Source organism: Bombus bifarius, unplaced genomic scaffold (genome assembly GCF_011952205.1).
Source record: "Bombus bifarius isolate JDL3187 unplaced genomic scaffold, Bbif_JDL3187 scf7180000008006, whole genome shotgun sequence".
NCBI classification, from domain to species: Eukaryota; Metazoa; Arthropoda; class Insecta; order Hymenoptera; family Apidae; genus Bombus; species Bombus bifarius.
Window position 1 is genome coordinate 1,575,907 of NW_022884384.1, and position 13,574 is coordinate 1,589,480.

At 42.3% G+C, this 13,574-nt stretch overlaps 1 protein-coding gene across 4 annotated transcripts in view; it reads left to right on the forward strand.

Moving 5' to 3' along the window:
* Positions 1–8,538: 8,538 nt before the first annotated feature.
* Positions 8,539–13,574, forward strand: part of LOC117206435 (LIM/homeobox protein Lhx3-like) — a 57,482-nt gene continuing 52,446 nt past the window's right edge. For all 4 annotated transcript variants that reach the window (XR_004487389.1, XM_033445777.1, XM_033445778.1 and 1 more), the window contains exon 1: positions 8,539–9,001. Coding sequence is in view for 3 of the 4 variants with exons in the window: in XM_033445777.1 (XP_033301668.1) it covers positions 8,731–9,001 (271 nt within the window). In the remaining variant the exon portion in view is untranslated. The remainder of the gene's footprint in view (positions 9,002–13,574) is intronic.

The window sequence follows — 13,574 nt, forward strand, 5'->3', positions numbered from 1 at the left end:
CGCTCAGCGATGGGATTTCATCACCACGCAATATATCGAGGTATTAATCGAAACAATTAATAACAAGTTTACTTGCGTCTTCTCGTAATTAGAAACCACAGAACACACAAAATCCCGAACAATAAATTTCACGCGATCTTACGAAGCTTAATTGCAGGCATTCGTCTTCCTATTCTCTCTCAAGATTTACGAAACTTCATCCAAAGATAATACGCGTTTCTATCGATACCACGACAGAGATGATCTCGATTTGAGGCTGTTTGAGAAACGCTGTTCTAACTTACGTAAACGACGATGCCGTTTGGAGCAACGCGCATAGGTCTGTGGAGAAGGAAAGAAAGAGAAAGGGCGAAAGAGCGAAGAGCAAATCGTGGGGACATTTCACACGCGAGAGAACACATGCTCGAGCCAGAAACTACGAAGTACATTGGAAAGGACAGAACAAGATGTGTGCCCGATGAAAGTACATTTTCCGCTTGTGTACCAGCGCCGGCGATACGTAGGATTCGCCAAATGCGCACTGTTCTTTCCTATTTTACTTTTCAAGACGGCTCGACGTCGTCGAGTTTGATATTTTCATTCCAGCATTTGTTCTGTTAATAATTATACATTACGATTATCGTACACGTATATATTTTTATTTTCCAAAGCAGAATAAGTCTTACTATGTCATCGCGTTATTTGATTAATTCTATTAGACCATTTTTCGTTTATTGAAAAATCGTTTCTTGAACGATAAACATAAGTTCGATACTTCATACGTACGCAGATCTACATATGCATCATAAATATTGTACTTAATATAATTGACGATATCGATCAAATCTACCTATTCTACTTACTCGCACCAACACATCCTCCATTATGCGAAACCTCAAGTGTTATTCTTCAGACGAAAATGCTCTTTTTCGCGTATACCTATGTGTCTACTGTATATACGAACCACGTATACAGGTACAATGTTTCCACACTATCACCTATGCAATTTCAATGAGATCGGAGACGTTCGTTGCAATTGGAGGTTCCAAGAATAAAATGCTAACAACGTAGACGTAGAAAACCAATGGAGATTCCTGAACGTCAAATTATCGTACAGCGAATTTCTTATATCGAAGTAGACCGCGGATATTTATGCGATTTTACATTTTTATGAACACAACTGCAAACATTTGTTTCGCCTACTAAATATTGTAATTGGACATTTTATATACCACTATTGCGCGTATTTTGTACACCTCTGTTCCTTTCAGTTTCCCATTAATCCCTCTGCCTAAAACCCTAAAACATTTGATACTGTGTCAAATGAAATACAAAGGTTAATTAAAAAACGCTTCGTTGGAAACTGAGTGTACGTACACGTGTACTTGCGTACAAATGCTTTCCGTAGCTGTATGAACAACTCTGTTCTTCAAGTGGAAAGTATGATATTTTTAACGCGTTGGCGGTCACGCTGACCATCGATAGTCAGCGTCTTTTATTAAAATTTTTGGCGCGATCGAAACATCCACTGAAAAAGTTTCAACAACGTGGACGACTTGGATAATATCGGCGGACGATACGAGGACAAAATATCGTGAATATATTTCGATCTATCGTAACTTGTGGAAATATTATGTATAAAATTCCAGTCAAACTGACAGTCTAACTAAAATGACTGAAATGACAGTCAAACGCGTTGATACCAGTAGCTTTATAATCAGTGGGGTGTCAAGTCCGATCGTCATTTAGAAAACGATCAGTTGAATGGACAGGGAGGAGAAGCGGCGTTTGAAACTCGGAGATGATCCAGTATCGGAGGTAGCGGAAAGAGAAACGGCGCCATGGCAAAATAAAACTTGAAAATAGAAACTGGCCGGGGCTGCAATATCAGTTTCCGCGAAACCAAATAATTTTTCCCTTCGGTTTGAGGAAAATAACGGGAAATATCGTTCTTTGAAGGCGAGGCCGATCCTCTGACGCGACGCGGCGATCCTGCGGTGCCGATACGCGCGGGGAGTGAAAACGGCGATAGAGAGAGAGAGACAGAAAGAGAGAGAGAAAGAGAGAGAGAGAGAGAAAGAGCAACCATAGTAAGCTCGAAAAGCTCGAACAGCTCGAAAAGCTCGAAAAGCCCGAAAGAGAGTGTCACGTTTCCATGGAAACCTGGTGGGGCAACTCCGCCTCTGGACTTGCCGGTTCGATATCCTCTCGTCTGCTCCCTTGCTCCAACGTCAACGTGCTCCACATTTTTCCGAGCCGGCCTCGCCAAGCATTTTCCCTGTTAGTTCACCGAAGAAAAAAAGAGAAGTCATCGATGGCGGAGTGGCGATCTGAAAAACCTCTTTTTTCCAACGAGACGCTCCGATACTTTCGAGTCGTTCGAGGATCCTCGCCACCTAGCACTTTCGTGCTCATAACCCAATTTCCCATTCCGCGCTACTCTCAATCGCATTAGCTAGGGAATCAAGTAAAAGGACGTAACCGATTCGTTCGACGTGGGTGTTTGAAAGTATATATCGGAAGGGCTGATCGGTGATCCAGAGATCGTTAATCGCGAATGGTATAACGGAGCAAGAATTTCTCGCCGTTTCTCTTGTTTGGGATTTTTAATAAAGAAGAATTTCGTTTATTTGCATCGGAACGATCGAGATGACATTTTTCGACGTTGGAATGCGCGAAGACACGCGAGAAGCGCATCTTTTCCAAAAACAAGGTACAGAGATACAGGATTTTTTACTAAATTTCCAAAAGCTTCATACGTGATAACAAGTTTTGACGTTTAATTTCCTATTAATGCTTTGCTTTATCAACGATTCTCCCATATTAAGGATATTCTTCCTCCTGCCACTTTCCCTCGGAGACGTTCAACCTTTCATACGTATAATTTCTAATACACGAAACGTATCTGTCTAATTAGAACCTAATTTCAAATCTTTCTTTTCAAACAAACGGTCCCAAATGAGAAAGGTACTTTAAGCATCGTCCAGGTAAAGGTGGAAGTTAATTTAAAATAGGGTCGACTGCGGATTAGCGCGAAGATACGTATAAAAGTAGGTGCTCTGTTAAGATTCGTGGCCGCGAAATTTCGCGGAAATAAGTTTGAAGTGGCGCGCGCAAAACGTGGTAAAAGCTAACGTTGCCGATATCTCGGCTGGACGTGACTGCGACGTCCGCCCGAGGTCGAGGAACGTAGGTTTAATTTCGTTGAGTGCATCCAACGGGTGATCCGACGGGTCGACGCTACCCTCTGGATATGTGTCTATTCAGGAACATGTGCATGTAAGTCGCTATGCGCGCGCGCATCAGCGCCAACGCTAGCGATGGGCATTCAATGCACCCTCCGCTTGCTTTTCAAGCAAATCCACCGACTTAACGTTCTCGGTGTCGTTTCGACATTGTCTACACGTAACGCGTAAAACGAGTTTACGACGATTACGATACACACGAACACACGCTCGACTTTTTACATGGTTGAGTCGCCTGTTGGGTATAGCGGCGTTTTTCTTTTTGGCTAAATTCGTTGGTTCGATGTCAACGACGAATCTTATCTCGAATCCGTGGACTTCTCATCCGACTAGAGAGAACGAGACAAGAAAAATCTTAACCAACGACCACGCGAAACGATTTATCGCTTCTTACAACAGAATCGAGCGCTTGCTTCCATCGCTAGTGGCGATGGTAGTGTGCACTGTGTACGATACTTGACCGAATAACGCATAGACAGAAGGTCCGTGATTCACCCAGGTACGATAAAAATATGTCTCGCTCTCGAGTCACGACTAGAATCAAGCTCTGGCGAAGTTGCGGCTTAAACCACCCCGTACATGCCGTACAACACCCGAAGGAGGATAGGTTGGACTTGAATCAGACCAACCCGTGGCCGCCATTATTGACCATCGGTCTTGATTAGCACGCTACTGTTCCGTCTTGCTTCTTTCGAATCTTCTGACATTCGTGAAATGTCGCGAAGCTTTCCTTTCCACGTTTTCGTTGCTCCTTTTCGTCTGCCATTTGTTTCTTTCGCTTTCCAGCGATAGACGTTTGGAGATTTTCTGCTCGACAGAGCGGAAGGACATCTTTTGTTCATGAAAGAACCGAACTCGTCACTTATTCAAGACCATTATCGTAGTTTACTTCATTGATGAAAATTCCTGCTCGTAAATGAGAAATAAGAAGGCTCCGTGCGAGAAGCTACGCTTCTTGAATATCATTCATGAAACTACTGCATCTTGGAAGGGGATAAAAATAACGAATAGACATTTTCATATTTGCGATGAAACTTGATTCGATTTTTCGATTTATTTTAGCTTATGAACGGAAAATTCCATTTTTGCCATTGGGTTAAGATATCCATAGACCTGGATGATCCGTCTATCGATATAGTAAAGACGAATACTCGCGAATGTAGGAACAGTGTGAAATTGAATGTATTTTGAAAACTCGTCGAAATTTTGCATGACAGCGTTCCTTCAAATTGGATTATACTCTTATTTAAAGGAGATACTATTTCTAAATTAAATTACGTGTTTTTAGAAATCGGAACTTCTGCCCGGATCGTTCTACTTCCATAAATCCACGCTATCGTGGGTATTAGTCCCATCTTAATTCGGATACTGCAGGCGTTTAAAATATTTTGTATCGTATCGAGTTTGATCGAGTTTGAGAACGCTCGAAAACGAAACTAAAATGCGAGTATGAAATTTTTGTATTCGTACGAAAATAGTACAAAATGATACGAAATTCGATACAATTGGACTTAATCGATCGATACGTAAATGCTATAATAAATATTGTACGATATTCGTATACTTTTGGTATCCTCCGTACGTTACGTTACGAGCGTGGTTGGCAAAGGCAAATCTTTCTAAAAAACGATGCAAACTTTTTTTAAGGGAACACGCGTCCTTCCGAAACGGAAACTTGGCGAGCATGTAAACACGCGGATCGAAAAGCAAGACTACAGCGTTTTCACGTTCGATTTTCCATTCGATTCGACCGCATCTACCGCAAATCATTCGAAAATCTTGTACTAGGACGCGGCAGTGTCCCCCGCGCGCGGTTTCTCGCACGAGGGAGACAGGTTGCGGCGCAAGCGTGCCAACATCGATACCCCACCAGAATTTCCCCCTTTTAGGTAGCAGCTAGTGCGAGACGGTTCGGTGGCGGCCGTCGATGGTAGGGTGGAAACCTCTCCTCCGACAGGGCGATGCACGCACAGTTTTAGAGAACGTTCAGAACCACCTCCACCTTTCTATGCGTCCCTCCAAGTTCCCTCCAGGTCCCTCCAGCTCTCTGATCCTCGAGGTTGAAGCCAAGAACCCCGCGAAACCGGCTCCATAGTGCCGCGGTACCCGCTAATCAAATCGCACATTCCGAGATCTCGCGGCAGTGTAGATTTTTCGGTCGATCAGGCCTAACTCAAAGACAGTCGTTAACATTCGCGAAGAAATTCACTACCACTGGTTGTCGTTTAGTTTTCAATCGCACGCGCAGATGTGGATGAGATTTGTAAAGCATCGGTGATCGCTCATCGAATCGGTCGACGATCAATCATAGTGGACACAGTGAGGAAAGAAAAGACGAAAGCGACGAATTAAATGCAGGACGTTGCCAAAACATCGACGTGGAAGGTTGCACGGTATCGTAAGCCGCGTTCTTCATTTACCTCCGAAAGTGAACCGATCGGTGCACCTTTTACGGTCAGTGTCTCCGCAGGAGATCATAAAAGGACAACGGAGAGATTAATTCGAGCAGGACGGGCCCATCGACGTGGAAGATCGGTGGCCGAACGGAATTCGCAGGATTCCCAAGAAAAGTCGTACGAAACTCGGAGACCCGGGAAAGAAAGTCATTGGCAGTGGACAGAGCGGGGGATAATCATCGTTGGGTGAATGGAGCGGACGTTTGCGGACCGATGACGAACTCGAGACGAGTTTGGTGCAGCCGATACCGGGGAAAAAACAAAAACAGAGCGTGGCAGGACGAAAATCGCGATTCAACGGCCGTGGAATTCGCCGTTTCTTACCGGTCGCCGCGGCGCGACTCGTATTCGGCTTGGAATCGCCGCACGAAAAGAAGACCCGCGACGAGCAGCGCCGGCCGAATCGTCCCAAAGTATCGCTGCTACGTGATTCATTGGGTTTTTCTCTCTATTGGCATTCGGCATTTACATCGGTCCCGGCCACGATTTCCATCGACACGCGTGTAAAAACCTCACGACCGCCCGCCGCTGATCAAAGACGAACAGCCGAGATAGACGCGCGCGCGCCGCGTCCAACAGATTAGAGGATAGAACTACTAACAAAGCCTTTCCTATCGATGATCTTCTTCGTCCTATCTTCCTACCGGTCGTCGTTGTTGTAATCTTCTTCGTCCATCGTCATTGTCGTCGTCGTCGTCGTCGTCGTCGTCGTCATCGTCGTTGTCGTCATCGCCGTCAAGCTTTCGCCAACCGGTACGGAAGGAAAGGACAAGGAGACTCGTTCATTTCGATTGCACCTTGCCGAAACTCGTATTAGGACTGGAACGCGAGGAATAAGAAAGGCCTCCATCGCCTTTACAGGTGGAGTCGTATTAACGTTTTACTGGTTGAACGTTCGATGTATTCGATGAAACATATCGATTACGAAGAAACGTAGAATCGAAGCGTACAAGAGACGTATTTAAAAGAAATCGGGAAAACCTTGGGGTTTTCTGGTCCAAATTATTCGGCATACCGTTTATCGCTTGCATATCGATGTTTTGGCGCTACACGTCTCGTGTCAATTATAATGCAATCGCGGAAGTTTTTCGATGCACTTTGTAACATAACCGACTATGAAATTATCGAGCGTGATTCATGAAAGGCCTATTGGATAGAGAATCACGGAGCAGTCAGAGATAATCGCGATGTCACTGGCGGAAAGCGACGAGCTGCTGATATCGTTTTAAAAGAAAATCTATAACGCGAAAAAAAAAAAAACGAGACAAGAATTAGTCTAATCGCGGACGCGATTTTACAAAGAAAAAGTGTCACGATCGAAGTAGCATAGCCAAGGTTATGGTCGAGATAAACCGAGACCAGTGAACAGCCTGATAAGACGTGGACCGTCGCTCTGGGTTTCAGATTGCGAGAGGGACGCAACGAGTACGCGGCTGGTTTCAAGTCCGCTCGGACCTCGTCTCGAGGTGCTCCCTCTTCCCGTCCTTTCGATTCTCCATTTCGATCTCGATTCACGCGATCCAACCGAACCGCAGGGAAGCGCAAAAATTCTGTCGGAGAATTTCAGTGATGCCGATCATTCGCCGCGGTGTCGTGCTTCGCCACTTTGAAGTGACAGTTTTCCACGAAACGATTTAACTATCGCGTCTCGACAACGACCGCAGTTCCATCACTCTGGTATCGTCGTTTCTTTTAATCATCCAGTGTCGACAAGTCAATTCCAATAATATAATCATCTGCTCGTCGCTACGAAGAGTATTGGAAACGTAATAATCGTTACATTCGCGTATCTTCGCAAAAGGATAATTCGCTATTGTTAAACAAATACAAACGCTATTTTAGCTGGCGTTCATTGATCATCGAGAACGCAGCGCAAATACGCGAGACACGCGCGCACCTCGTGACTATCCCGTTTTATTAATGACAAATCAAGGTTTTTCTTGCCGCAAGAAGCGCGGTCGAAGCTATTTACAAACAAACCGTTGCGCATCAGCCTCCTGGTAACTGCGCTCGTAAACATCTACCAACGGTTGGCGCTCCGATGATCTACGAAACCGCTTATTAGACGTTGCTTATGCACGTGATACGCGATAGTTGAGTGGACGAGCGAAGCTCGAGCGTTCTCCCCTAAACAGGCAAAGTCATCGGAAGGTGACAGAAATAAAGAGCCTCTCGACGATCGATCGCCATCGGCGTCCGCTGCGCGACAACGCCAACGAGATTACAACGGAACTTTGGACGATCGAACGATCAAACGATAAAAACATTGAAAACCGATCGTTCGCTTGGAACGGTTATTAAAACCGATCAGTCGGCTTCTCGAGTAATATCCGGAAGCGACGAACGGCTTCGACGAGCGACCAAAGTGAGTGTTGATTTCGCGCGAACCATCGATCCACGCGCAACGCCGCCAGTGTCTTCGATCCAGTGCAACTGTCTGTAGGTCCAGTGAACGGACGATCGCCATATAGAATTTCGTCTCGTGTAACAGTTCGATTAGTGCAAACGTTAATCTGGAGGACTCGATCTTCGAGATAAAGACTCTCGTGATAGTGAATCTCGCGAATGAAAACAGTCTACGAACTCGTACGATATACGACGAAAAAATTTCATGACGAAATTACCGCGCCCTTCTGAAAACTCCGTCACCGTGTGATCCGAGCTCGCCTAATCGAACCGTCGATCTTCCCGAAGAAACCACGGTACTCGTAAAGAATCGCAAGTAACGCTTTTAACGAAGGAGTTTCGCGTCCAACGAAATCGAACGATCGCTCTACGACGATAACGCGACGGTGTTATACATAGAAATCTGGTGTCGATCGATGCCGAAGGGAAAAGATTTAGCACGTTGAAAGTTGAGCCGATTTCGTTAGAACGTAGAACATCCGGCGTCGATCAGTGTTCCCGTGACAGCCACTTCCTGGTTTATACTGGAGCTGTACTTGCCGTACGCACCACTGCCGGGGGGTGGCGGAATCCTCCCGGCGGTGAGCAGCGGACCTGGTTCTGGAGGGTGTCGTCCGGTATTGTTGGGTGGCGTCGATCTGTCCATGTCGGCGGCGGTGCAACCGGTCGCCACGCTGCCGACGCTACCAAGTAGCGGTCCGCCGCCGCACAATCCGCTCCATCATACACCCGGGGCATTGGCGTTGCCGCCGTTGGGCTCGGCGCCGGTGATGATGCCGCGGCCACCGACGACCACCATGCCGTCCTTGGGCCCCTCGTTACCACCCTCGCACCAGGACGCTGCCGATTTGGCCGAGGCTGCACCCAACCAGGACGTCCTGTTGGCTCTCCTCGCCAGGAACAAGAACTTGGAAGGTAAGGATTCTTTAAATTTGCTATGTTTTTGCGCGACGCTCGTCAGACCCATAGTCTCGAACATCGAGGCGAATTTGTTGGGTCGAGAAATATTTTATTTATGGAGGGAACACGGGGTCGGATCAAGCTGGTCACGTGGTCTTCGGATGTTTCAGAGACGCTTCGGACGGATGTTTCTTTTGTTCGTTCGAGAGTTTAGACAATAAATTTTTGCGCAAGGCGCACCGACTAAAGTCGCGGATTCTGTTGCTTATGGAGGTGCGTTACGGTTTACGTATTTGGTAGAAATGTTGCGCGAGAAATAGAGAAATCGCGATGTTCGTTGATATTAATTGTTGTTGTACTTACGTTAAGAAAGAACGCATAGAGTATTTTGTTGAGCAGTTGGAAGTGCGAGCATTCGAAGTGGATGTAGAATCAAGCTACTTACTAAAATACTTTTTGATTATCGTTTTAGATACTCTGGTTTGTTTATCGATAATACGATCGGCCGCCAATACACAAAATGGAATATCAATCGATACTTTGTTAGAATATTAGAACTTTGACATACGGATTCTTCGATTCTCATACCGCGATAAGAATTATAAACGTAAAACTACCGTGTAAGAAATAAACGTTTACGTTTGCGATCTACGTTTGTTTTATGTTCGAAACGAAGGGCTCAAGTTTGTAATATTTAGCACAAACAAGTTGTAACTGCTAATGTTAATCGCATTTATACGAAAATATTTTCCTAATCGCAATAGGTATCGTTACACGCAAATCAAATCCGGCTATCGATCTTAATCTTTCCGGAATTTCTTTTCGTTTTATTTCGGTTTTCCTGGTAATTGGTAATTCGTGGACTTCATATTTCGCACGTTGCTTGTATCTGTCACGAACGGTTTTATCATTTCTTAAGAGTTGGTCGAAATTTTCGTGTTAGGTAACGATTATCGTTGTCGGTAGGTTGCGTAGTAATGCGTAGAACTTGTCTTGAACGCTGGCCACAATTTGAAGAAGGAATATGTGATGCAATTGGTTGCAGACATTAACATTGTTGACACGAAGATTATATTATCTATATAAAAAAATATATCTGAATCCATGAAATATTGTAACAGAGCGTAACGCGTTAAAATTTCCAACAAATTCAAATTCGAAGGAAATCAAATTCAATTTTATCGGCGGCCAATTTAATTTTTGCAAAAGTCGGAAAAGTTAGGCGATCGTTGAAAAAATAAGTCGCAATTACCTTCATAGTTTTATGGAAACGTTCGTAGATAAGAAGTCTAGCGACGATAGTTCAGTCGCTATCGCAAGTTCTTATAATATCGGGTCAGGTTAAAATTTTTGTGCCACATTACGCGAACAGTAGCGAGTTCTCGATAAGAATGGTCGATCCGGATGATCGATAAGATTAATGTTCAGCTCAAGAGTGAATGATTATTACATTTGGGCCACCTTTCTATCGATCTGGAAATATCTCGTTTTTATTAATAGGAGACATAGGAGACGCCGAAACATTTAATCTACGTTGGAAAACTGATATTTTGCGAAAGCATCGATAGTTTCGATTCGATTAAAAAACATACTTAATACAATTTAAAAAGAGATATAAAATAATGGGAACATATGTGATTCGAAAAATAGTTTATTGCTTAGCCGTACTGTCTGTGAAGAAACATATATTTTGTATATGTACGTTTTATCGTTACAACGAAGATTATGACGAATTAAAAAGCGGCTTACGATTTACTATTAATCTATTTAATTAAACGATCGCGGCTACAAATTCACTATTTCTGAGTTGTTGACAACAGCAACGGTAGTATCTACTTACGCCATTTGACTATATTTATAACTATATCGATGAATTGAAATATTTAAAATATTATTTATCGACGTAGGTGTTAGATAGAAGTTAACGAGAAAAATTCACGATTTGTACATATTGTTTTTTATAATTCTTTTTATTCGAATTCGCGTTAATTTATTTTTATCGATATTATTAGTTGAATACAAAGAGTTTACGAAATATTCCAATAGAGAAATGCCCATAAATGAAGATTAAATTTAAACTCAAAATCTGCGATCAATGGTGCGATTTATCATCGATATACTTTTTCTGTACACGACGTATTTTCTACTTGCTAGCCCGTAATTCTTAAAAACTTTACGTTATTGCTGTACCGTGTACGTGGATATACGAAAGAAATTAATTATGTGGTAGGAAAAATGACGAAAAGCGCGATTAAAATATATATATACATTTTTCCCTTTCTATTCAATAAAAATTTATTTTCAGAAAGTAACAACGTGATCCATCTGTTGGAACGTGCGATTTTACAGAATGTTGCTAATTCACGATGGAATATTTTCCGTCATGTTATCGGTATGTTCTACGTGTAATCTCTACAATTTGGACATCCAGGCAGGGCAAGGTTTACAGTTTACTGTACAGTTTGCTTATGTACCTTGAGAAACATATTCTAAATTTCATTTAAAATTTCAATTGAAATACTAAAACTTATTTACTTACGAGTTTCTATATTTTGATGGAAAGCAACGAACATTTTTCGACCAATTTTAATTATCGAAATGTAAAATGAAATAAAACGTATGTATCAAAGTAATACAAAAATAGTTATATAAATCGGTATAATTGCCAAGAACGGTCTCGCGAAGCTGTAACTTTTAACTAAATTAAAATAAGATAGGTATATCAAAAAGATGAAAAATACTTTTTCTTTAAAGTCTGACGGTAATTTCTGACAAGTAGATTTATCTATATATCTTAAAATTGTAAAGACGAGCACAGACATTAATGTTTTATGTCTCGTTTGTTTTTTCATGCCTGTCTTCGAGGAAGATAAACGATCCTCTGCATTAATGTATCGAAATGGCGGTAGCCTTTCGCGTTTAACAAATTACTCTGCGCAAAGGATTCGCGTACTTTGCCATACTCTTTTACATTTTGTCATCTTTCGTTAGAAAACTAGGAAATGCAAAATATGAAATCGTTACTAATATGGTTTCCCCCTATAGGAATCAGGATCGTTTGGTTCTCTTAAACAACTTGGTGATTTTAATGAATTTACTTTTAATTTGCACGTATCGAATAAGTTTTTAGTTGGTTCTTTACGCTCGTAGTTATTTTTTACAGTTCCTCTCGCGCATCTTTTACGCTTGTTCCGCAAAGCAAGGCGTCGCGTGTATTATTTATGCAGTCGATTCCGGTGAGTGAAACAGGCCGAAAAGGTCGAAAATTCTTGAATTATGAATGCACCTGTTCGAAGATTCCTTCGTTTCATCGCTACGTTTACGAATAACAATTTTCTATTCTTAATCACGCTCAATTTGTAATTTACGTATCTAAACGTATTAAGCTGCGTAAAAATGCATTTTCGGCTATCTTCGCGCAATTAGTCTTCGTTCGTTCCTTTAACTTGCTTATACGAGGCAGACTCGTTGGATTTAAAAACAAAATATTTTTAACGCGATTTAAATTCTCGGAAGTAATAATTTTAACGCTTCGATAGAATCCATCTAGTTATTTCTGCACCGTGCTTACGAATGATACTCGATGACTCGTCTAACATCCTTAGTTTTTTTTTTTTTTTTATTTAATATTTCACATTCACAATTTGTCCAATTTGGACATTTGGTAGAATTTTTTTAGCTGTTTGGTTGTCATGTGGGTGGCTACCCCCAATGGGGTACCATTTTCGTCTTTGTTAGGATATATCCTTTATGGACATCCTTAGATGACATTTAATCAGTCGCTTATTTTACTTTTATACGCACTTGGAGTTTAGAATTTAACACGGTGGTTATATTTGATACAATTAAGGTATTCATAGAAGAGTATCTCGCCAACTAGTTACCAGTCGAGATCTGTAATTCTAAATTCTTCGTAGGAAGTAAATTTAAATCGGAATTTACCTTCTATCAGTAAGATTAAACGAATTGGACTTAATATTGGTAGCGGTAAACCAAATTAAGATATACGTAACTTGTAGTAATATTAGAAGTTGCGAAATTCCTTCGAACGTAACCTTAGTTAGATATATCGATTTTCTCATTTTGCAAATTTTCCGACATTCCGTAAAATCAAATTTACCACTTGTATCGTGTTTTATCTTCCAATTCGAACGTTAAACGTCAAGCGAGAAATATAAAACGCGTACAAATCTAACAACAAACGAGTAAATTATCATTTTTCGGCAGACATTGGCCAAACAGAAGTTTGAAACGGTCGACTTGCTCGAATGCTTCTTGATAACAAAAGGTAGGTGTTGGAATAGTTGGCAGGTCCGTGTAAAGGTTTTGTTAAAAGAGCGCGGTGAGGGTGGTGGATATTTTAATAAGGTAAGTGCTGCAAGGCCGGTTGCTATGCCATTGGGGCGGTTTAATCATGTAATGTGTTCGGAGGCTCGGCCACCCCACAATCAATACGGTATTGCTTCAGCACGATAGCGAATGTGCTTAAATCTAAACCTAAATCTAAACTGAGGCCCAAACAACAGGACCTAAACTACACGCCAGTTATTCTTCTCCACGTTACAGCCATCGATTAAATCTCTCCACC